This window comes from Asterias amurensis, chromosome 3 (genome assembly GCF_032118995.1).
Source record: "Asterias amurensis chromosome 3, ASM3211899v1".
NCBI classification, from domain to species: Eukaryota; Metazoa; Echinodermata; class Asteroidea; order Forcipulatida; family Asteriidae; genus Asterias; species Asterias amurensis.
Genome location: NC_092650.1, coordinates 13,178,114 through 13,202,633, shown reverse-complemented (window position 1 = coordinate 13,202,633; position 24,520 = coordinate 13,178,114). Strand labels below are relative to the sequence as shown.

General features: G+C 38.2%; 1 protein-coding gene across 1 annotated transcript in view; it reads left to right on the top strand.

Annotated features, from left to right (window-relative positions):
* LOC139934969 (uncharacterized) overlaps positions 1-20,721 on the top strand; it is a 32,216-nt gene extending 11,495 nt beyond the window's left edge. Inside the window, exons 9-17 of the mRNA XM_071929404.1 lie at positions 642-756; positions 1,942-2,054; positions 5,291-5,405; positions 6,467-6,592; positions 8,499-8,574; positions 10,112-10,253; positions 11,062-11,202; positions 11,676-11,839; positions 13,676-20,721. Of these exons, the coding sequence (XP_071785505.1) occupies positions 642-756; positions 1,942-2,054; positions 5,291-5,405; positions 6,467-6,592; positions 8,499-8,574; positions 10,112-10,253; positions 11,062-11,202; positions 11,676-11,839; positions 13,676-13,853 (1,170 nt within the window). The 3' untranslated portion in view covers positions 13,854-20,721. The remainder of the gene's footprint in view (positions 1-641; positions 757-1,941; positions 2,055-5,290; positions 5,406-6,466; positions 6,593-8,498; positions 8,575-10,111; positions 10,254-11,061; positions 11,203-11,675; positions 11,840-13,675) is intronic.
* The last annotated feature ends 3,799 nt before the right edge of the window (positions 20,722-24,520 follow it).

Below are 24,520 nucleotides of genomic sequence, written 5' to 3'. Positions count from 1 at the left end.
TGACAAGTAAAGGGGAGCTGTTGATAGTTAAAAACGTTGTTAAAATCGGCTCCCTCTGAAGTAGCATAATTATGAAACAGCCTTCCACTGCAGTACTGGCTATTACATCACAAAGGGTGCTGTTAATATTTCACTGTTTTCGAGAACAAAGTAATTTTTCACGAATTTGGTTTAGAAACCTCAGATTTAGAATTTTAGGTCTTGAAATCAAGCATCTGAAAGCACACAACGTCGTGTGACATGGGTGTTTTTTCTATCATTATTATCTTTCAACTTTGACGACCAATTGAGCCAGAATTTTCACAGGTTTGTTATTTAATGCATATGTTGAGATACACCAATGGTGAAGGCTAGTCTTTGACAATTACCAATAATGTCCAGTGTATTTAAACTACAAAGGAAATGTCAGGCTTCTTATTTCATATCAAATAATAAACCACAAGGGAAACTGACTGGGTACATTTTTAAAATGATTTTGGGTTGAACAAAGAAAAATTGACTAGAGCGGGATTTGAACCAACGACCTCCGGTTTAACGTGCCGGCGCTCTACCAACTGAGCTATTTAGCCCTATGTTGGTGGTCTCCCAATTTTGTCAATATCTTTGTTCTTATTTCAATGATATGACTAATTTGTAAACAGCCTCATCGGTGGCAGAGAGGTTATGATACTTCCCTTCTTCTAGCTCGCATTGTGAAAGACAACGTCAAAACCCCACAGGTAGACAAATCAAACGACGGAGTGACACTACCATCATGTGAGTATAACTGTTGCTGATGGCTGTTTCTGTGTCAACAATCAGGCCTGTATGCTTCAATTTTGAAACAGCAAGGGCATCGAGGCATTTTGTCCTTGGTAAAGGGCACCCCTATAAGTAAATAAAACATTTCTACTGGAGCATTTCAAGGGCATCAAGGCAATGTCCAGGGGGCATAGATGTCAAAGCCGTTGTTGCCTCTGTGAAGTATGAGGCCTTAACTCTTAATATTTTTGGTTTTTATCAGTGTTAAAAGTGCAACATTGCTCAACAATATACACCCTAGAATAAGTAGCAGTAATCTATATTACTGAGAGGAGAAGCAAAAAACATCCCACTTGCCTCTTGATTGCACTTTTTGTAACAATGACTTTAAAGGCAAAGTATACAGGCTTAAGTTTTTGGAACTGATTGTTTTAGTGCCTAATAAATATATTTCTACAATAACACTAACATGTGAATATTTCATTTCAAACGGTGTCTCGATTTTGAGATATCGCTGGTGCAAATGTCCACTCGGGTCGCAGGAAGAAATAATCCCTAATCTCAGATTCCAATCTTGGGGCGTAAAAACTGGTAGCTGTTTACGTAACCACATTACTTCGAAGTGAAATGTTTCTCAAAATGCTTTATACTAAGCTGCTGATGTAGGCTTTAAAGCCATTGGACCCTTTCGGTACAGAAAAAAAAAAAAAAGTACACAGATTTACAAATAACTTACAGGGTTTACAGAAGGTAGTGGTGAAAGACTTCTCTTGAAATATTATTCCATGAAATGCTTTACTTTTTGAGAAAACAGTAAAACAATATCAATTCTCGTTAGCGAGAATTACGGATTTATTTTAAACACATGTCATGACGCGGCGAAATGCGCGAAAACAGGAGTGGGTTTTCCCGTTATTTTCTCCCGACTCCGATGAAGTTGTGATACACATAGTGTGGGCCTTGGACAATACTGTTTACCGAAAGGGTCCAATGGCTTTAACCAAAAGTTTTTATCACTATTAATTTCAATTGTGATTACCAAACCTATACCTTCCCTTTATGTAAATTTATTCATAACAAACGAGGCAAGCCTCTCCTGATTACTAGTTAAACCTTTACTTATCAAGAAAGCTTTCAGATAAAAGGTTTATTTTGCTCGTTGTTCGAAACATAACAACTATTGCTTTGTTTTGGTCTCAGTGATTGGCTTGGATGGGGAACACATTGCTGGATACCACTTTGGAGGCCTCAGACCACACAGCCCTACTGAGCATGTCAAGAATCCTAATGCTGTAGTCATTCATATGCATGAGGTAGGATGAATATTCATGTAGACTTTACAGAGGTTGATCACCATTCAAATTATGTGGTCTTGAGTCTTGAGTAGAATAATCCCTATACAGCTCACGTAGGAAGCTAGGCTGGGATGGTGCGTTGGTGACGTCATTGGTCGCTGGTGCAGGGTGCAAAGAGAGAGAAAAAAAGTGTGCACTTTTTACACTGTGCGAGAGCCAGACTGGGTTTACAGCATCCTAGAGCCAGCCAGTATATGCTGGCAGCCTAATGTAAAGCAGGTTTGTAGCCACACCGGTCGGCACATGTATGGTGTAACCCTTGAACCTCTGTAACTCTCTAGCTATAATCATTTAATTGAATCAAGTTTTTTCTCGATCTGAGCAATAACATGTTTCATGTATTAATTTTTGAACAATCCTCTGTCGCAGGTGTGCAATCTTCATTTGCGGAAGTGTGTGATAAACATGGTTTTTAGTGACCTCCCCCCCCATGTGGTTCAAGTTGAGGGTTTATACTTTTGTATGAGTGAAATCCCCAGACCCTATAGGTGAATTGTTCTTTTAGTAAAGGAAATTAAGATATTTTGTGTGTCATTTTAATCATCAATGAATCCAGCATATTGTACAATGTTGTTTGAACTGTTGAGAGAATGAAGTTGGTTGTACTCTTATTTTGGCATTCTTTTGTCTGCGGCAGCCGTGAGCACTCGAATAGTGTTTAATAACACCCACGGCAGTCCTTTGAGGTTGATGGAGTAAACTGGTGATTGTTAGCTGCAACACTCGTCAGCTCTAAAACAATGACGCACCTTCATTAATGGTTGTATTTTTAAATCGGTTATTTAGTCGGCAAATTGATAAGTGGCATCTCGTAGGAGTTAAAGGCACATGTTGCCTTGGACCGGTCGAGTTGGTCTTTGAAAAGCGTCCTGTAACCGTTTGTTATAAAATCGATATGGTAGGAAAGATGTTGTAAAAGTAGAATACAATGATCTACACAAATATGCCTCGAAATTGCGTGGTTTTTGTTTTACCTCGTCGACAAACACGGTCGGCGATTTATGGGAGTCAAAACTTCTTGACTTGGGACCAAGTTGACTGGGACTGAGTTGACTTGGGACCGAGTTGACCCATAAGCCTTTTCTTGATACCTGTAGCTTTGCGGAGTTCACTGATCAGTAGAATTTCAAACTTTCTGCCCTGGTTGGCATGGATGCGCATGGATGGGAAAACCATAGTGTTGAATCATGTTCTCCCACAGGATTTTGGCGACTTTCTCTGATTTTTGGTAACGAGTTTGGAAGGCCTGAGCATACTTCGTAAAATGGTCAGTGATCACTAGTATCGTTTCATGTCAACCTTTGGATAGCTCCAGCTTGAGAAAATCTATGCATATGAGTTCTAACGGTTCACTGGTTTTGATGTTGATTAGTGGGACTCGTGTCTTTGTTGCAAAGGCAGCCTCTTCTGCAAGTCTCACACCATTGCTTGACGTCGTCAGCCATTTTAGGCCAGAAGAACCGGTTTCGCATCGTATCCCATGTGGCCAATATCGTCGTGTAGTCCTGTCATGGCTGTGGCATGGTACTTTGTTTTATATTTTTTATGCAAGTTGCCAGACACACAAGGCCTGAAGGCCACTTCAAGGTGTGGGCTACAATTATTTTTTTCCAGAGGCCGTTGCCACCTACTCCTAGGGCTGAAACGGGGTTGCCCCTTTTACAGTCCATACGGTAGGCTTGGGTTACTCATCAGTCCGAAGCCTGGCCGGTAGAGCAGAAAGCACTACCTCCCCAATTTACGTAGCAAGTGTCACGACCGGGATTCAAACACACACCCTGCTGATCAAACACCAGAGCTTGAATCCGGTGCTCTTAACCGCTCGGCCATGACACGCACTGCTTTGGAAGAACAAGCTGGTGCGACTCCGTACCATCGGATGTCTTTCTTCTCCTGTACATTAGATCATCTCTCATATGCAACTTATCCAGGTGCCTGAAGTATGGTAAAGACCCTGGTGGTTCTTCGAGTCTTTCGCTTTTGGTAGGTGGTCTTCCCATCCGGAGATATCGCAGCACTCTAGAGATGTTTGGATCATCTAACTGTGACTTGATGAGGTCTCTGTGAGATATACTTGAGGAAGTGTTGCTTGATGCCTTGGCCCAATTTCATAGAGCTGCTAAGCACAAAAATTTGCTAAGCATGAAATTTCTTCCTTGATAGAAACAGGATAACCAGCCAAATTTCCACGTGATTTTCAGGATAAGCAAACAACAGCTGAATACCAGTAACAAGCAACATGCAACAAATGGAAATTTAGTCGATAATCGTGTTTTTATGAAGGAAAAAATTTCATGCTAAGCAAATTTTGGTGCTTAGCAGCTCTATGAAATTGGGCCCTGGGTGTAACTTGACATTGTGGCTTAGGGGGCTCCAAGAATGGTCGCAATTAGATGGATGGCCGCTGCATGGGTAGAGAAGCTCTACTGCTGCTTGTAGACATCAACTAACAAATAAACTTTCAGTATCCATTACACGTCGTTTGCTGTAGCGTAGGGAGGTTATCTGCTGTTGCATCTCGTGTTATAATTGCTGATGTGTTTAATAAATCCCATGTACATACTTTGGGTGAAGTTGTTTGGAGAGATTTACAGCAACAGGTGTTTTGGCACTATGTAAGTGGGTGTGAGTTGTGTGAATAGTACAACTGTCACCAAACAGATGTTGTAAATACAATTACAATCAATGGCCTGCTTTTATCTTATTGATGTTCAGATTTTAATTGGCATTTGGCTTGTTTTTCTTGATTATTACACTTTCAATTCTTGTCTGTTGTTTTGATGTAAAAATGTCACACCATTTTTGAGTAAAAGTAATTCAATTTCAATGTGCAATTTTCAATGTGTAAATTTAGGGGAGTGGCTTAACTATCTCACATATTTTTAAAACTTTTTTATTACCAATTTGCCTTCTATTAAGTTTCAAATTTTAAATTTATGTAAAATTGTTGTAATTCAGCCTTTGTGCTGTGAGGACAGTTTTGTAATAAACCATTTTATCTATCTATATCTATCTATCAGATGAATGCAACTCATTCTATTAACTGAATGCTTGTCATTCTTCTTGATGCCAATAGTGTCCAATGTCTTTAACTTGACAGCTTACATTAAGCACAATTGAGTGATATTTTCTGTTGTCCTTTATTTTAGTAAAACTTGATTTTAGTTAAATGCTAGTTTTCTTTTTCCTGGCAGGGTATTGAAGTGCTAGATCTGGCAACAGGCAGACCGTTAACCAGACTGAAACTATCCAATGATGTAGCTACATATGCCGATGTAGATAATGATGGCACAATAGACCAGGTCAGAGGTCAGTCAAAAGATTATTAGAATATAACAACATTTAGATAGTTGTAAAGTACATATCATATCATTTTACATTAAGTGCCATGACCGAGCGGTTAAGAGCACCGGATTCCTCTGCTGTTTAATCAGCAGAGTGTGGGTTCGAATCCTGGTCGTGACACTTACATGTAATACATAACATTGGGGAGGTAGTGCTTTCTGCTCTACCAACCAGGCTTCGGAATGATGATACCCAAGCCTACATCCGTACGGACTGTGAAAGGGGTAACCCTGTTTCAGCCCTAGGAGTAGGTGGCAACAGCCTCTGGACAAAAATAATTGTAGCCCACACCTTGAAGTGGCCTTCAGGCCTTGTGTGTCTGCAGGGCGACTTGCATAACAAATTTTTAAAAAATTACGGTGTTGCCTGCAAAATCAGACAGACCTACATGTACATGTATATTCTGAGATGTCACAGCCACAGGTTGTTTGGCATATCAGTTGTGGTACCCCAAAACACGTTCTCTCCATAAAGAAAGAGCTTTAAAAGTTTGACTAAAATTATAAATGTGTGCCAACTCAGTTTTGTGACACACAGAATGCTGTGATTTATTGTTGAAATCCTAAATACAACATGTTGAACATGTGCAGATCATTCATAGGATGTTTCCAACTGTTTGGTCTCAACTTATCTCTTTTCTTAATAGTAGATTAATGATTTGTTTATTGCAAGTTTTAATTTATCCTTTTCTTTGTTATGCGCTTTGATCATGTTTTGGAAAAGCGCATTCGAAAATCTTTTTATTATTATTATTATTATTATTTTTAACAAAATTTACAAACTGCAAAATGTAATTAATTACCAACTCTTACGACAAAAGCTTTCATTGATGGCTATTTGTGCACTGGAGTCTTTGTTGTTAAATATGGCTGCATTTATATTGCATGTGCAATGATAAGTGTACAAATTAGTTGTAATGTACAAACTCAGTACAGGTTAGAATGGTCTACAGCAAAATCATTTAACACTGGGTTCAGTTGCTTTAATCATTTTTATTTCTTCCAAACCCCCTCTATAATTGTCAGCATCTTTCACCGATGATAGCACACACAAAGATAACTGCATGGCTATTGTCAAGTCTGGTATCCCACCTCACACAATGCTCTTCAATGGATCAATCTGTGAAGCTCATGCATACATGGATGCAGTAGGTAAAGTTGAAGTAATGTTTGGTATTTGTTTTAGTTTTCCACTCGTACATCTTCCGATTTAAACTCAACCAGTTGGTGGATTTCGGTGACCCCAACTAGAAAAATGTTTGAGCTTTTGACATTAGTTAAAGGCAGTGGACATTATTGGTAATTACTAAAAAAATAATTATTAGCACAAAAACCTTACTTGTTAACAAGTAATGGGTAGAGGTTTTTTAAAACATTGTGAGAAGCGGCTCCCTCGAAAGTGACATAGCTTTTGAGAAAGAAATTTTGAGAATTTTTCCACGAATTTGATTTCAAGACATCAGAATTAAATTTTGAGGTCTCGAAATCAAGCATCTGCACGCACACAACTTCGGGTGGCAAGGGTGTTTTTTTCTTGCATAGTTATCTCGCAACTTCAACAGCATATTGAGCTCAAATTTTGTTATTTTATGCATATACGTTGAGATACACCAAGTGAGAAGACTGGTCTTTGACAATTACCAATATAGTGTCCGGTTTCTTTAAATGTTTTTGCGGGTTTGGTTGTGCTTTGTTGACATAGCCAGAGCTGTAAACTCTCACTGATTCTGCAGAAATTTCCCTGAAATAAACCAGTTATCCTTTCATCTGTTGATGAACAAAGTGGACAATCCGATTGATTGTGTAAACTTTTTCCCTATTATTTTGAATGTAATTTTAGATACATGTATCTTCCTGATTGTAAGCTTGGGCGATATCGATTTATTTTATTCACGATATATCGCCGACAATATATCGCGATATTCGACATAATCGCGATTAATGAAATTTGACATCATCAGTCTTAAAACTCCAAGTGAAAGTTGTAGAAGAGACAGTCCTAGCATAAGAGAGGTGTTCTAATGACCTATTCTTCTGGTTTTACTCCAAACCTATGGGGTGCAAGATGTCTCAGCTAGCAAATACATCGCGATATTTAATCGATATATCGATATATCGCGATAATTGCGATATATCGCTATATATCGATATTTTGATTAAAACCAAATCCATCCGATATCGAAATCGTGTCCAAATTAATATCGCGATATTCGATATCATCGTGATATCGCCCAAGCTTACCTGATTGTTGAACAAAATCTCCCTGATTGCAAGATGCCAATGTTGGCAGCTCTGCAAAGCTTTTTCTGACCATACTGCGACCAATCTTAGGGTCTGTTAGCCTTGATTTCAAAATAAAGTATGGCTAATACTAGGGACTACCTTGACTAGAACAACACTAAAGCTTTTTCACACCTTTGTAACGTCAAGAATTGATCTGTACATTTCACTGTTACATTCCCAACTCTGATAAAAAAAAAAACAAGTGTATAGAGAACATATTAGTTTGACTGGTAGCCCGTAGCCTCGTCATGAGCTTGCATCTCCTTTTCTGGTTTCCTATGAGACAGGGTGAAATTTGATTGATCCTGCTCATAACCTACAAAACTTATGGCATGTCGTGGCCAAAGTAGATATAAGAGCACAGGATCAGGTTCTGTTATTCTGTTCAGCAGAGGGGGTTCGAGTCCCTGTGGTAGACATTTCTTAATTAAGTAGGATTTGAAACTTTGCATGGTGGAAATACAATATGGAAAGATTTGCGGTAACACCATGTAATGACTATCTCTAAATGAGTTGGGGTGGTTCTGAAAAGAACCGTTGAAAACCATCTTGAAACTGAGTCTAAATGAAATAAAAGTTCGGCCACATTTTTTCTGAACATAACAGACAAGTCACTGTGACTGGAACTGCGAAAAAATTCACGGCCAATTGCCAAAGTTCAAACATGTTCCTGGTTAGGTTGCCAAAACAAGCCCACTACTCGATGGTTAAACAATGGATAAGAGTCAAATTGCAAATTGTATTAAAGAATAAATAAAGTTATGATTTTATTCAGCTGGGTCACTGTTCGGCAGGACAACAATCATCCAAGAGAACTTGAAACTTGCCATCGCTCCAATTGTCGTACCAAGGTAAGGCACCAATCTACATGTATGTGTTACATGACTTTTTTGTCAATCACTAAGTATTGTACATGTTATCATTCAAATTATTGCTCATTATGAACAACTTTATTAGGAACATCAGAAAGTATTCAAGCTCTGTCTATTAACAGCCACCAGCCAGCCGTCAAAACCTGTCATGACCAGATAGTAAAGGCCAGCTTCCCACACTGTTATTCACAGAGTAATGATAGTATACAAACATTGAGTGGCTCAGAGTGGAATGGGAGGAATATTATCAAGGTAAAATTTGGACTGTTCAATTTCACGAGGCGAAGCTGAGTGAAATGGAACAGTCCAAATTTGACCGAGCGATAATATTCCTTCCATTCCACGAATTAAAGCCACTCAATATTTGTTTTATATAACTGACATATAGATCCTTGTCATTTGATGTATTTTAAAAGTATAACATTATGAAAAATCACACAAATTACTGACAACCAAAAATCATATAGCGCCGCGCAAATTGAATCACAACCTTTTGCACAGGTGCTCCTTTGTTTTAGCGCTGTACTGCTCAAAAACATTGGGAACAAGAATGATCCTAACTGTTGAATGGGAAATGCTATTCCCCATGGCGAATAGGTTTTTTTATCACCGGTGCAAATGGGGGTTAATAGTGAATGTCACGTGAAGTAAGATTCACCAATCAAATGACAAGGATCTGTATGGCAGTTATATAATAAATGTTATTTACTTTTTAAGTACAGTATGACAACATGTCCACCTTTAATGTGATAAGACATGTGAATGCTTCATCAATGGTGCAGAAGACAAGTTTAGTGTTTCATAACTTAGAGTAATAAACTCATTGAGAAATTCAGCTGTTTGTTTTGGTGCACTTGCATGCTAATTGTTCTTAAGAGGTGCAAAGGCTTTCTTACCAAAGATCTTTTCATTTTGAACGTCCCTTGATTGTATATCCACCACACATACACAATTTTGAGGTCTACAAATTTTGAGTTGTTTCTGTGGAAGTGTCGTGGCTGAGCGATTAAGAGCACCAAATTCAAACTCTAGTGTTTCTGATCAGCAGAGTGTGGGTTTGAATCCCTAACCATGATGCTTGTGACCTTAAGGAAGACACTTAACCATTGCTTCGTCCTTCGAATGGGACGTAAAGCCTTTTGGTCCCATGTGTTGTGCAACGCATGTAAAAGAACCCAGAGCACTTAATGAAAAGAGAAGGGGTTCACCCCGGTGTTGGTGGCTGTGGCTGCTGTATGCGCCGTAGCACCTTGTAAACCCTTATAAGGTGCTACATAATTGGGTCTCGGAATTCATCGCTTCAATAACCTATCTTCCTGGAAGTTTGTATATACTCAGCGCCTTGAGTACCTTGTTTGGTAGATACTTGCGCTATATAAGACTTTGATATTTTTATACTTACTATTATTTCTCTGCAGACCCCTTTAGATGGACTGAGTAAGCCTGATTATACAGTACACAAACCTGTATTGTATTTAGCCTGTAACTAATACATTGAATTTGTTTAAATTTGCAGTATTGCTAAGCAGTCAGGAGTGATAAACCACCTGCTGGGTACCAGTATGCTGCAGAAATCACGAGGTAGACTTGATAGTATATTCCTGGTCAGTAATAGTCGGGTTACCAGCTATGGTCCATCAGGTCATATCAATTGGCAGGTGAGATGTTTTTACTGGATGCTTTCCATGGCATGGCAAAGTGCTGCAAGTCCCTCAAATTACTTTCAATGTTAATAATAATAATATTAATAATAATAATAGTAACAAAATCTTATATAGCGCATTTCACAATAGCCGTATCAATGCGCTTTACATCTGTGCTCTGGTCATAGGGCCAATAACATCCCTGTAATGTTTCTCAGCTCCCTGGTGAGTATACAGCCCTGAGCTGCCTGTAAGGCGCTTGTGGCTTTTTCATACACAATAACAACCTCTACCCTCGCAGGTACCCATTTATCCTGGGTGAAGAGAAGCAATTATAGTAAAGTATCTTGCTCAAGGACACAAGTGTCACGACCGGGATTCGAACCCACACTCCGTTGAATCAGCACCAGAACTTGAACTTGAACAGTAGAAATTGACAAATAGTTCCCAAAGTGGGAACTAGTTTGAATTTCTAATACCCCAGGGAGTTAACATCCACTGTCCATCATCAAACCATTTTAGATTTGTATAATTAGCTTTCAGTTTACTCACAAAATTTGTTCAGCCTAATTGTTGTGTTGTGCAAAAATTGTGAATTAATTTCTTACCCGATTATGTGTTGAAAACCATTGGTTACTGTACAGCTCTAAACAAAATAACTATAGCTCAATGTTTTTTCTATGAGCTTATGGTAATCAATGAAGTTGGCAGCAGTATAGTATAGGTATGTTTGTTCAGTCCGTTCAATCAATTTTTCAGTAACCACCTAAGACCTAGGTAAAATTGTTTTTAATGTATCTGTCTGATTTACCTTATTCTGTAGGTTGATACAAACATCAAATGGAATACTGCCATGACCATCTTTAAGAATAAACACCACTTCCCCAAAGAGATTATGGATAGATACCATAATGCCTTCCAGCCTGGTATGCAGGTTATGGCACTCCAGGTGTTTGGTAAACTGGTAAGTTACTGGTTACCATGGAAAGATAGTTACTATGGATAGATACCACAATGCCTTCCACAACTCCTTCTAGTGTGTTATGTAGGTTATCCTGGTGTTGTTTGGTAAACTGGTAAGTTACTAGTTAATATGGTGTTATACATGTAGTTACTATGAATAGATACCACAATGCCTTTCAGCCCGGTATGCAGGTTATGGCACTCCAGGTGTTTGGTAAACTGGTAAGTTACTAGTTACTATGGATAGATAGTTACTAAAGATAGATACCACAACGCCTTCCAGCCCGGTATGCAGGTTTTGGCACTTAAGGTGTTTGGTAAACTGGTAAGTTAATAGTGACCATGGATAGATAGTTTCTAAGGATAGATACCACAATGCCTTCCAAAGTGGTGTTATGGCACTAAAAGTTGTCATTCTTTTGTAAGCGTAATCTACTCATTTATCAGCCCAAATATTTATGTTTTGTTTCCCAGGATGCTGTTGCCTTAGTTGGTTGGGATCATCTTGATATTCTATCATTAGAAGATGGTCATCAGATCGCACATCATTCTCTGCCATGTCAACCAACTGCACCACTAGTGATTGGAGACTTCAACTCAGATGGTTACAATGATGTTATACTACAATGTTCCTCAGGGTAAGGAATAACTTAGGGAATAAAAGGGTAGCGACGAGTTCTTAAACGGCTGTTAAAAACCGGCAGGGTTGTTGCCTTTGCTCGTACAGGGTGAGGGCCTTTATTGCTGGGCAACAACCCTGCAAGGTTTTAAACGGCCGTTTAAGAACGAGTCACTACTCTTTTATTCCCATTCATAAATGCATTTTTGGTTAAAAGGCATAATAAAGTAAGAAACTCTGTAAAACTTCTCCTTGAGCTGTGTACGTATGTGTGGTGCAAGTTTTCGGATATGCATCCGGCGCGTATAGTTTTGGTGCAAGGCATTTTTCGTTTTCCTTTCACACACAGTGCGGCCAACTCACCAACTGTGCCTGCATCGCCCGTAACGAGAAAATTTGTGCATCAAGACTAGCGAGTAGTATTAAAAAACAACCGGTTGTAAACGGCTCCAACTGGTAATTGTTAACCATTGAAACACCCCCACATGGCGCGCTCTCTACCAATAGGAAAAGCGAAACTGTCTGAGGTATTTATGAATATCCATTAAGTGCATGGCCATATGACGGAACCGTTGATAATTTTCATATATATATTTTTTTATATGAGAAATCGCCCAACTTACCAGGCTGAGCGGCCACTTTAAGGTGAGGGCTACACTTCTTTGATATGGGCTGTCGGACCCAGATCAACTGTGACCAGGGACACAGTGCCACCTACTCATGGGGATGAAACAGGGTTACTCCCTTCACAGTCTGCAAGGATGTAGGCATGGGTGTCATCCTCTAAGAGCCTGGCTGGTAGAGCAGAATGCACTACCTGTCCAAATTGTTTACAAAGTAGTTATGTCTAAATGCCTTGCTCAAGGGCCCAAGCGTCATGTCTAGGATTCAAACCCACACTCTGCTGCTGACAACACCAGAGCTTGGGTCTGGTGAACTAGACCGCTCAGCCACGATACACCACAAAGCAGTGTTGTTCCTGGCTGATGAACTGAGTGAACTGTTTAAAGTTCAAAGTGAGGATTGAAGTAAAATTTAAGCAGTCTGCAAACTGACGAGAATGCAGCGCTCACACAACTATATGGCACACAACTTGTCAACAGAGGGCGCTAGCATGAAAGGTGCGGGGGCGAGGATTAATTACAATGTTCTTTACATCTTGCACCACATGTCATTTAGCACAGAACAGGTTTGGCGCATTGGCATGCACGGGTTACCGGTGGAACAAATACCTAAAGGGTACTCTGTGTTTAAAGGGTGGCTGCAGTGTTTTTTTTATATAATTTAAACGATTAAACATGACTTTTTAAACCTGAAATATTTTTTAATATTTTTTATTAAATGCGCAAGTATTTTAAAAATGGTTTTCAAGAGATTAGGGGAACCCACCCCGCCCCTAAAAGGGAGCCTTCATTTGCATAAACGTAACATTATGTTGGTAATCCGAGCCGTCGGGCCCCCTGGCTGTGTGCATATAGAGAACTGTGCACTGTGTGGCCTGGTACCTAGGCGCATGTAGTTAGGGACCAGACTCTTTTTGCCGACGATATGTTTGAATTCCCGACGTGACATCGATGGTAGGGGGGCGGTAACAATCCACAAAAAGGGGGGCATGACTTATTCGCTAATTACGCAAGTGAGATATGTCGGGAAAAAAACAAAACACATTTTATTGATGTTCAATACATATATCAGAAATAAATGACAGCAAAATTAACTGTTTTATTTTGATTCACTGCAGCATCCCTTTAATGATTGGTCATGTGACCATCCCTAAACCAATAGGACTGCCTCAACTGTCTTGGGTATTACTGAACGTTAATAAAGACTGTTCTATTTCTCTTTCTGGTTACAGAATATTGGGTTTTCGTCTGGAGTTATACTCTGCCTACTGGTCAACAGCCATCATTGGTTTGTGCCTCGTGGCTATAGTACTAGGTCTGACCAAGCTATGCTCAATTGATCATCACTTTTTTGATGAAGACCCATCGGAGGGACAGACTCCACCTGAATATAACCACTTTGCAAGGTGACACCTGATAGAGGCTGCTGTTGACAGAACTAAACGTCTGTTTCATGAACTCTGTACTTTCTTCAATGTTATGGTGTTGATATTAGTACTGTACATTAGTCTGGTTGGGTTTTACCTCATTGTGATGTATGAACGTATGCATGAGATCCCGGCATAGTGTCACATGATGGACAATTCTTACAGAGAGGCATGTGATAGGATCTTGTGACTTAGGAACAAAGAATAAAGTGTCGCATCAAGAACAAGAACAGATCATGAGCACCTGTTGAGATAGATAGTTGTTGCTGAAACAATGGATGTACTAAGAATGGCGTATGGTCTGTACTATGGTTGATGTACTGCATATATGCAGAATTGTTGCTTGCCAGTAAGTAGCATAGATTGGTTTCAATCATCCAGCCACTGTCATATAGATTTAAACATACTCCAACCTACAATCCCGGCCATTATACCGAAGCCTCTGGTGCCATTTTCCCCCTCGGGTCTACAAAACACCATGGACCCTGTCACAGCGTGCAACAATTTTATACCTTGGTGATATTTTAAAATTATTCTTCTCGAAGTTCTGTTGTCATCTTCAAATATGATGGAGTATGCAACGCAGACGAACAGTTGTTCAAATAAGAAACACTTTTTCACTGTTCCCTCGAATCCGCGAGTGTTTCATACCATCATACACAGTACTGGAAATCCGCCAACGATGGGAATGGTCAAGGTGATGTACACCGGTAAACAAAACTTGTGTTACCCTCCGCCCTCTGCAGCAATGGTACATGCGTTTTTGTCTCGCACCCCGTGATTCTTTCTTGACCAATGAAACTTCACAATTTGTTATCGAGGTATAACAAATCTCGGTGGGCCCCCCCCTCCCCTCGCCCCCTGTTCAATGTTGGCTCTCATAGTGCAGTCCTAGGGAAGATTCTGTCGCCATTCATAAGGGAAACTAACGTGGACTGAAAGAGGATGTTTTAAAAGAGGGAGCTATCAAAAGAACACAGTTTACACAGTTTACCGTATGGGGGCAGAGAATCTCGATCCTGCCACATCGGCGCTCTACCAACTGAGCTAAATATTTGTTAATATCTTTGTTTAGGGGTGCCAGTCAGAGCCATTTAAGTTGTTGCTGTGTAGCTAGGTATCACACCCTAGTTTACGATACAAACTGGGAAGAGGCAGCCAGGGGATGCGATTTTGTATTTTTTTTTTGATGGGTATTTATTGTAAATTTTGGGGTATTTATTAAGGGAATAAAAAAGTTCATAAACGGTCGCTTAGTAACAAGTCATTAATTTTTTTATTCCCATTCATAAATGCCCTTATGTAAAAAAAGCGAAAATAGTATCACAATTAAAGACAATGTGACACTTTCTTTCGTGAATTTTTTGATGTCCGCAAATTTAAAAAAACCTATGTCCAAATGTTTTTTGCGTGACTGTCGGTGAAACATGCGCGCATATACACACTACGCGCTGAAATAGATATGAATTGCATTCCAAGTAATTTAAATTGGCGTACACGAGCTTGGGCGCTCAACATGCGAAGCCAGCCACTCTTAAACAGCTGTGTCTTTATCAACTGTTTAAACACCCCCACATGACGTGCTCTCCACCAATAGGAACAGCGAAACTGTCTGGGGTATTTATTAATGTCTAGTAGAATATGTTGACAATCTCATGACATGAAGTGTTGGGAATCCAATTTCAAGTTAAAATCATGCCAGATACAGATAATGAAACCTTTAGCCTTTCCTTCCATTTGAAGTCCTCAATTTCTCTGAAAAATAAGGAATATAGAAGCAATTGTCGTCTTATTTAAAAATTGATTGGTTTAGTTTGAAATCCAATTTACCGGAGGGATAGTAGATGGACTGGCTGATTCATTCCTAAGCCCGATGCCATTATTTAAGCCATTGCTCAGTCCTGGTTTTCAAATTGATAAAATAAGTCTTCCAAAATCTCACTTCAAGTTGGTTGGATTTCCAATCCCCCTGAGAAATGTTTCCGCTTGAGTTGCTTTCTCATCTGAAGAAAGAGGTCACTGGATTGGCCAAATTAAAAAAGCTGCCTGCAAGGCACATACACACACAAATCATAACAAAACACGTAATCGGCAAATCTTAAAGAAGCATTTTGATGAAATGTCCAGGTAGTCGTGCGTCTTACATTTCTTAAAACTGACGGACAAATACAGAATTGTTGATTTGAAAAAGAAAGAAAATTAATTACTTTTGATACGAACGTTCACTGATAAAAAAAGTTCATAGCAGCAGCGTTTCTCCAGAGCAGTATTTTCAATTGAAATACATTCAACGCTGAATAAATAGCATATTAAAGGCAAGGTATTTTCTTTGGAGCTGTTGAAATGTTTTAATCCTACATAAGTGTAGATAATAAGGAAATCCATGTGTGGTGAAGAGGTTTTCAACTAGTGTGTTAATCCCAACGAGGCCTGGTTCTTGATCATTTTACCGAGACGAAGTCGAGTTCAATTGTAAAGAATCAGGCCTTGGCAGGTTTAAACCACTAGTTGAAACCCGATTCAACACACTTTGATTCCGATTCATAAATACCTTTTCGGTCAAAAACGTCATCACTTTTTAGTAAAAAAATAAAATAAATGCAAAAATTATAATTGTTTAATGATTTCTTTTAACACAACACCCCTCCAGCTATGAAATGAAGCCCTCCGCTGCCCTCGGGTAAACAACTCCTTATAAGGGAATGCTGTGCCCGTGGCGCGTACTGCCTGATGTGGCACAACTGTTTCAGCCGTTGCTCTCGACCAATAGGAATGAAGAAACTGTCTTATAAGAACAGTTGAAGGTCGCGTGTCACACCCATGAATTAACACTTTTTACCGGTCAAAAACAAAGGTTTATACACACCCACGTGACTCGCTCTCCACCAATAGGAAAAGCGAAACTGTCTGAGGTATTTATGAATACATAACCAAACTAACCTGTGAAAATTTGATTTTAAACGGCGGCAGCATTTTTTGTGATAGCACTGAAAATGCAGCATACAAATAATCTACGATTGAAAAACCACAATCTGAGAAATGTTTGAAGCAGAAACATTTCTCAGATTGAAAGGTTTTTGAATCTCTCTACCTAATTCCTTTCAAGGGAAATGTTTCTCAAAATGCTACGTTATCGACAGTTACTGCTTCGTACCAAGTTAGAGTTTCTATGTTCATTAATTTTCAGGGTGAATTACCAAAGGTATGATATTCCCTTTAAAGGATTTGGGTACTTTTTGCAACGCAAAACAGAATGTCCACCTATTTACATTGAACTTACACAGTTTGAAGATAATGATAGTTGACTGCGTAGCTTAAAATATTAGTTGCTGAGGTGCTGTAGTTTTTTTAGAAATTAGTCAAACAATGTCATGAAAATATGTTCAAAATTGTTTGTCTCATGATCACTGAAACAAATTTTTTTCATGACATTGTTTTACCCATTTCTCAGAAACTACAGCACCTTAGCAAGTAATATTTTCAGGGAAGCTTTCTACTATCATTATCAAACTGTATAAGTTTAGTGTAAATTTATCTGTGGACATTGTGTTTTTTGTCCTACAAAAAGTACCCATACCCTTTAAGTGCCCTAAAATCAGCCTTTCAGTAGCAGCAATCAAATTGTACATGTAGGTCCTGTGTAAATTAATAAGCACAACATCCTTCAGAACCCCCTTTTTCCCCCCACTGAAACATGATCACTAAATTTGATGAAATGTAAACACATTGGTTGAATTGTGTGTTTATTGAAAGTGGAAAGCAGGAATTACTTTACTACTATCAGGTCATTTCCCTTCATTACCAAACATCGACTTTCATACAGTGTACCTGTGTGGTTGTTGAGCTTAAAGGCAGTGGACACTATTGGTAATTACTCAAAATGTTTATTAGCGTTTCTTGGGAGAGGTTGATGGTATAAAACATTGTGAGAAATGGCTCCCTCTGAAGTGCCATAGTTTTTGAGAAAGAGGTAATTTTCCACGAATTTGATTTCAAGACCTCAGATTTAGAACTTGAGGTCTCGAAATCAACCATCTAAACGCACACAACTTTGTGTGACAAGGGTGTTTTTTTCTTTCATTATTATCTCGCAAGTTCGATGACCGATTGAGCTAATATTTTCACAGGTTTTTAATTTTTTGCATATGTTGAAATACACCAACTGTGAAGGCTAGTCTTTGACAATTACCAATAGTGTCCACTGCCTTTAATTCATGTCCCCTGTGTATTGCTAATGTGGCTCTTTTTATCACCAACGTTTCGCTTGAGAATTCTTCCATCTGTATGACCATTGAATGGAATACAATTGTATTAACCTAAATTAATTTTCACTCTTGAAAAACAAATAATGGGGATCTGGAATATTCCATGATTGATTGTGTTATACCATTATTGCACTGAATCCCCAAAGCAGCAGTATTGTCCACGTTTTTATTCTTACATTATTCCCAGTCTTTTTTTTACACACCACTTTACCCCAAAAGGGTTTGGGGAGATTCATTAATACAAATCCACAGGTTTCAAGATACAACTTAACTCTTTCATGCGCTGACTGGTCGCTAGGGACCGGTTTAGGTCTCTTCTGAAAAATAATGTAAAACAAACAATTAAGATCGAATGGCCACACAGTTTTCAGATAGGAAAGAGGACTCTTGAAGTCATTATTGTGACCTGTTTTTATGGGGTGGGTTGCCATTAAAAACGAGTCAACAATTTTAACTAACATGTGTCCATAATGATCAATTTATAAGTAAACATTTTTGCTGAAAGGCTTAAAGGCACTGGACACTATTGGTAGTTGTCAAAGACCAGTCTTCTCACTTGGTGTATCGCAACATATACATAAAATAAACCTGTGAAAATTTGAGCTCAATTGGTCGCCGAAGTTGCCAGAGAATGATGGAAGAAAAAACACCCTAGGCGCACAAGTTGTGTGGTTTCAGATGCTTGAATTCGAGACCTCAGCTGAGGTCTCAAATTCAATTCAAATATTTTAATATGAATTACTTCTTTCTCAAACACTACGCTAGTTCAGAGAGAGCAGTTTCTCACATTGTTGCATGTACAGTATACTATCAACAGCTCTCCATTGCCCGTTACCAAGTAAGTTTTTATGCTAACAGTTATTTTGAGTATTTTACCAATAGTGTTAAATGCATTTAAACTGGTATGGTTGCTTACAATTTTAAGAGAATAAGGCCATATCCAAACTAGTGGCTATGACTACAGCTATCACTGTTTCTCTGGGTGTTCTAATGCTATGGAAATCCATTGCCTCAACGCATGATGATTTGGCAATCCAGCCATAGCGGTAGTCACCGATTCAGATGTGGCTTAAAGTTATGCCACACTTAATTATATGTTTTGCTATTTGCCAACATTAGTTCAATAAGCAAGTGTTTTTATTTGACATATTCAATCATTACTTCTAAGAGATGAGAACATTGAAAAAATAGATTTTCTAAGTGTGAATGTTTCTGGTATTCATATCAAATAATGCGGTTTCAACTGTTGTTATTGGATAGGACTTGCAACCTTGTTTCCTTCTCAGATATTGTAATATGTTACCAATGCGCCGTATTTTTGGCTGCGTGAGGGCGTGCTCTAGAGTATATTTATCACTTCCGGGGGTATTTGAATTTGTCGTGCACAGTTTCAATAGGCGTTCTATCGCTTTTGTTGCGCCACAGTTTTAGGTTGCTTTAGAGGTGGGTTGTATTGGCTCCTTTAAATGTCTTATTGTCCATGATGGATTAGATGTCTGTGTTGGTAATATGTTCCAGTCTTTAAATAACCGTTTTGGGTATGAATGAACATACCCCTGAAAGTGATTGAGAGCGCCCTCATGCAGTAAAAAATATGGCCCATTGGTGGTCAGGTTGGCGTAGTGGTATCTTTCCTCACCTTCCACCTCTAGGACCCTGGTTTGAATCAAGCCGAGGGCACTATGTGGATTGGGTGTTCAGTCCCTACCTAAATCTTTCTCCCTGGAATTATTCTCTTGCATCCAAATCTTAAACTTCCTACCTTGTATTCTCCCCATTTGGATTCTTTGCTAGTATAACAATTAAGTTCACTTTCCTGAGAGTCCTTGGCTTCACAACCAAAATAAATTAAATGAAATTAAAATTTCCTAGTCAGTTTCCCTTCAGGTTTATTATTTTATGTTATCAATTAGCAATGTGTTAGTGCTCGTGATTACACTTGGCGTACTCCATCAAAAGTCTGCTACCTCCACTTCCACCTCCATTTAAAGCTGTTTTTCTTATCAACCTTACCTTTAAACCCGTCGAGGCAAATTTAACATTTTGGGCGGGCTGATCATCAGAAATCAGTGTTATCAGGGAATTTATGGCACATTATCCACGCAGAAACAGATGTTGGAGTTACTCAACCGATTGTCAATAAACCTGGGACCTTCTTCGGGCTATCAAGTCATGCAAATAATAGCGCCAGCTGCACTCTAAAAACTGAAATGTTAATAATAAGTGTGATTATCACAATATGTGGTGTTGAGTCCAGCCATTACTGTTGGGCTCTCCCCATCTGTACTATTTCCATCAACTATTATGTTATTTCATTCAGTTGTTATGCAAATATTGCTTGCTGCAAAAGCCCTATGGCAGTTTAACTAACATCTGACTGCGCTATTTTTCTTGTATTGACATTTTATGTTTTTATTTGTTTACAATTTTGTTAGAGTGTACCTCAGATAGAACTTAGGTGGGTCTAGAGATGGCCTTTTTCATAAGTTCAATCAGGAAGTAAATCCCTATTAAAGCCATTTTACACTTTTGGTACAGAAAAAAAACATTTAAAAAAATACCAGATTTACAAATAATATACAGGGCTTACAGAAGGTAATGGTGAAAGACTTTCTTGAAATATTATTCCATGAAATGCTTTACTTTTTGAGAAAATATTAAAACAATATCAATTCTTGTTAGCGAGAATTACGGATTTATTTTAAACACATGTCATGACACGGCGAAACGTGCGGAAACAAGAGTGGGTTTTCCCGTTATTTTCTTTGTTTTTGTTCTTTGTCAAACATTTCATATGATCTTCAAATCTGTTGGTCCTTTGCTCAAGTAACTGCTGATTTGATGAAAGAGCGCCCTCAGTGTTCTAGAAATAAGCTAGATTGAAAGTTATTGGTAAATACATCGTGCCAAAGATTACTTTGATGGATTTCTACTGCTCAAACTTGTGATAATTGGTAAAGTTTAAAACAATGACAATATTGTCTTCCACATTGGACTTATCTTTCAAATTTACCTGTACCATAATTCTAATGATGGGTAATTAATGGTCATTTGGTTTAAAGGGAAAGTACACGTTTGGTAATCTCCGATCATAACAGATATTAACTTAAAAACTGACTTGGTAATGAGCATTGGAGAGCTGTCGATAGTATAAAACATTGTGAGAAACGGCTCCCTCTGAAGTAGCATAGATTTTGCGAAAGAGGTAATTTGTCACTAAAATAATAAAAGACTTCTAGCCATAGGCCCAAGTCTTTTATTCTTCTCTGAAACCACACAAATTCATCCAACCAGGGTGTTTTTTCTCATCATTTTCTCGCAACTTCGATGACCAATTTAGCTCAAATTTTCACAGGTTTGCTATTATATGCTCATGTTGGTATACACCAAGTGAGAAGACTGGTCTTTGACATTTATAAAATGTGTCCCTTCTCTTAACACTCTGAAAGGGTTACTTGCTGACAGCTTATTCACAAATTCAAGCCAAAATGTTTTTGTCTTCTTTTCTTCTGAGAATTCATAATGCTTTCATTGTAAATGGTACTTGAACCAAGTTGACATCGAATGACAACCCACAAGCTTGAGTGTATATGGAAAAATTTAGCGTTTCTACATCCTCGGCTTCATTGGCTATGGGACCCATCCTCTCTCTGCTTCATTGGATATGGGACCAGACGCACTTTCATCTTTCCATATTTCATTTCATGTGTGATGTGCAAACATACTTTTGGCATAGCTTAAAATGTAAAATAGTACAATTGATATGGGCTGTTTAAAAAGGGTTTATGTCTGACTCTTGCTGCTATGGATTGACCAACCAGATTCAAGGATTCAAGTTTACTTGAAGACAAATCTATGTACATGTATATGAATTAAATTTAACCCTTGCCCATGTATTTATTATGATATTTGCTGTCCACCCAGCCTCCCTAATGAAGGTTCCCCCTGGAATCAACTCATTCTGCAGGTCTTGCCTGTGATTCCGTTCTTTTTTATGTCATTCAGCAAGGTGAATATTAGTATTTGTAATTATAATAAACTTTTAGTTGTATAATATCTGAGTTGAGGCATTGCATGGTGAGATGTCAATATACATGTATATTTGGTTTGCAGTAACACCATGTGTATATCTACTTGCCATGTAGAGTTTGTTCTTGAGAGAACTGTCAATCAACTTATAGTTGATAGAGAACTTTAAGTTGATTCAGAATTTTCTATTAAAAAATGGTTACCTGTAATAGGCACAGACAAATCTGAGGGACTTTGTAGGAGTGCACTACATTGGTTAAACACACTGGATATTATTGGTAATTGTCAAAGACCAGTCTTCTCACTAGGTGTATCTTAACATATGCATAAAATAACATACCTGTGAAACATTGAGCTTAATTGGTTGTCGAAGTTGCGAAATAACTATGAAAGAAAAAAACACCCTTGTCACACGAAGTTGTGTGCTTTCAGTACTTGATTTCGAGACCTCAAATTCTAAACTTAAGGTTTTGAAATCAAATTTGTGGAAAATTACTTCTTTCTCGAAAACTACATTTACTTCAGAGGGAGCCGTTTCTCCAAATGTTTTATACCATCAACGTCTCCCCACTACTCAACACCAAGAAAGGTTTTATGCTAATCAATATTTTGAGTCATTATCAATAGTGTCCACTGCCTTTTAACAAGATGCAACCATACAGGTTTTAAAGGCAGTAGACATTATTGGTAATTACTCAAAATAATTATTAGCATAAAACCTTACTTGGTGCAAGTAGGCCTAAGGGGAGCTTTTGATGGTGTAAAACCTTGTGAGAAACAGCTCCCTCTGAAGTAATTTTAATTAAAATGCAGTTTTTGAGAAAGAAGTAATTTTCCTTGAATTTGATTTCGAGACCTCAGAATTAGATTTTGAGGTCTCGATATCAAGCATCTGAAAGAAGATTTTTCTTCTTCACTATTATCTCACAACTTCGACGACCAATTTTGTTAGGTCAAATTTTAACAGGTTTGTTATTTTATGCATATATTGATATACACCAAGTGAGAAGACTGGTCTTGACAATTACCAACAGTGTCCATTGTCTTTAAGTGCATGTGTATAATCTAGTTGTACCTAACTTTATGAGGAATTCATAAATACCTCAGTTTCGCTATTCCTATTGGTGGAGAGCGCGTCACGTGGGTGTGTATAAACCTTTGTTTATGACCAGTAAAAAGTGTTGAAACATGGGCGTGACACGTGAGCTTGCACCTGTGCTTTTAAGTCAGTTTCTTCATTCCTATTGGTCAAGAGCACCCGCTGAAAAAGTTGTGCCACATCACGCGATACACGTGAAGCGCACGGCATTCCCTTATAAGGAGTTGTTCAAGAACCAGGCCTCAATGGGATTAAACCACTAGTTGAAAGAACCAGGCCTCGGCGGGTTTAAACCACTAGTTGAAAACCTCTTCACCACACATTGTGAACAACTAAGTGAAGAGTCTTTAATAAATGAATTTTAAATTTAAATGAACCAAACACTAAAATAACCATGCAAAGAGAGACAGTTTCTTTTGTATAATGCATAACCATATGTACAAATAGTTTTATTTCAAACAGCAGTAGATAACAATGCTTATTTGATAATTTAATAATTAACCAAAAAGCCCCCATAGTGGACACATTGGCCATGTGAAGATTAGTACATTAACAATGTTTGACATTGTGGCATTTTACTCCACATGTTGGTAATACAATTAAATAAATGTATCATTAACTTTACAGGTTTACTGCCAGATGATGAAATACAACCCAATTGAGAAGGATCTACATCACTCTTTTTTTAATCAACCATACCCTTTTGTTTCAGTGTTCGCTGAACTAACAACATTTGAATTCAAATATCTTGATAAAATGTGCAATTAATTCTTCACAAAAAGGAAAAAAAGCAAAACTTACTAAAATATATTTTGCAAACATGGAAAAAACACAGCAGCCACAGTACAAATATTTCACGTCAGACATTGTTCCAATATTCATTGGTCGTTTACTTTGTAAAGCAAAACACATACTGAAAGATAAACCCAGTTTCTTATGATTTTGTTTGTTTGCCAATTTCATGTCCTTCATGATTTGAGTATCAATAAGAAATCCATCATATAAGTGCAATGTCTTGGTGAAATCGCAAAAAATAACTTGTACAAGTTTTCAACAAGAAATAACAAGCTTCTCAAGAACAAGATAAATTATTTCAGAGTCATTCAAAAGGCTTCAAAATGAGTTTGCCCGACAGGAAAATGGAGATATTTTATTTACATATGACTGTATTTTTAAGTGATTCAGACATTGTATGCTTGATAATAGCATGATAATACCAATTAGATTTCATTTGTAGTTTCAATGTGCATCAAAAAT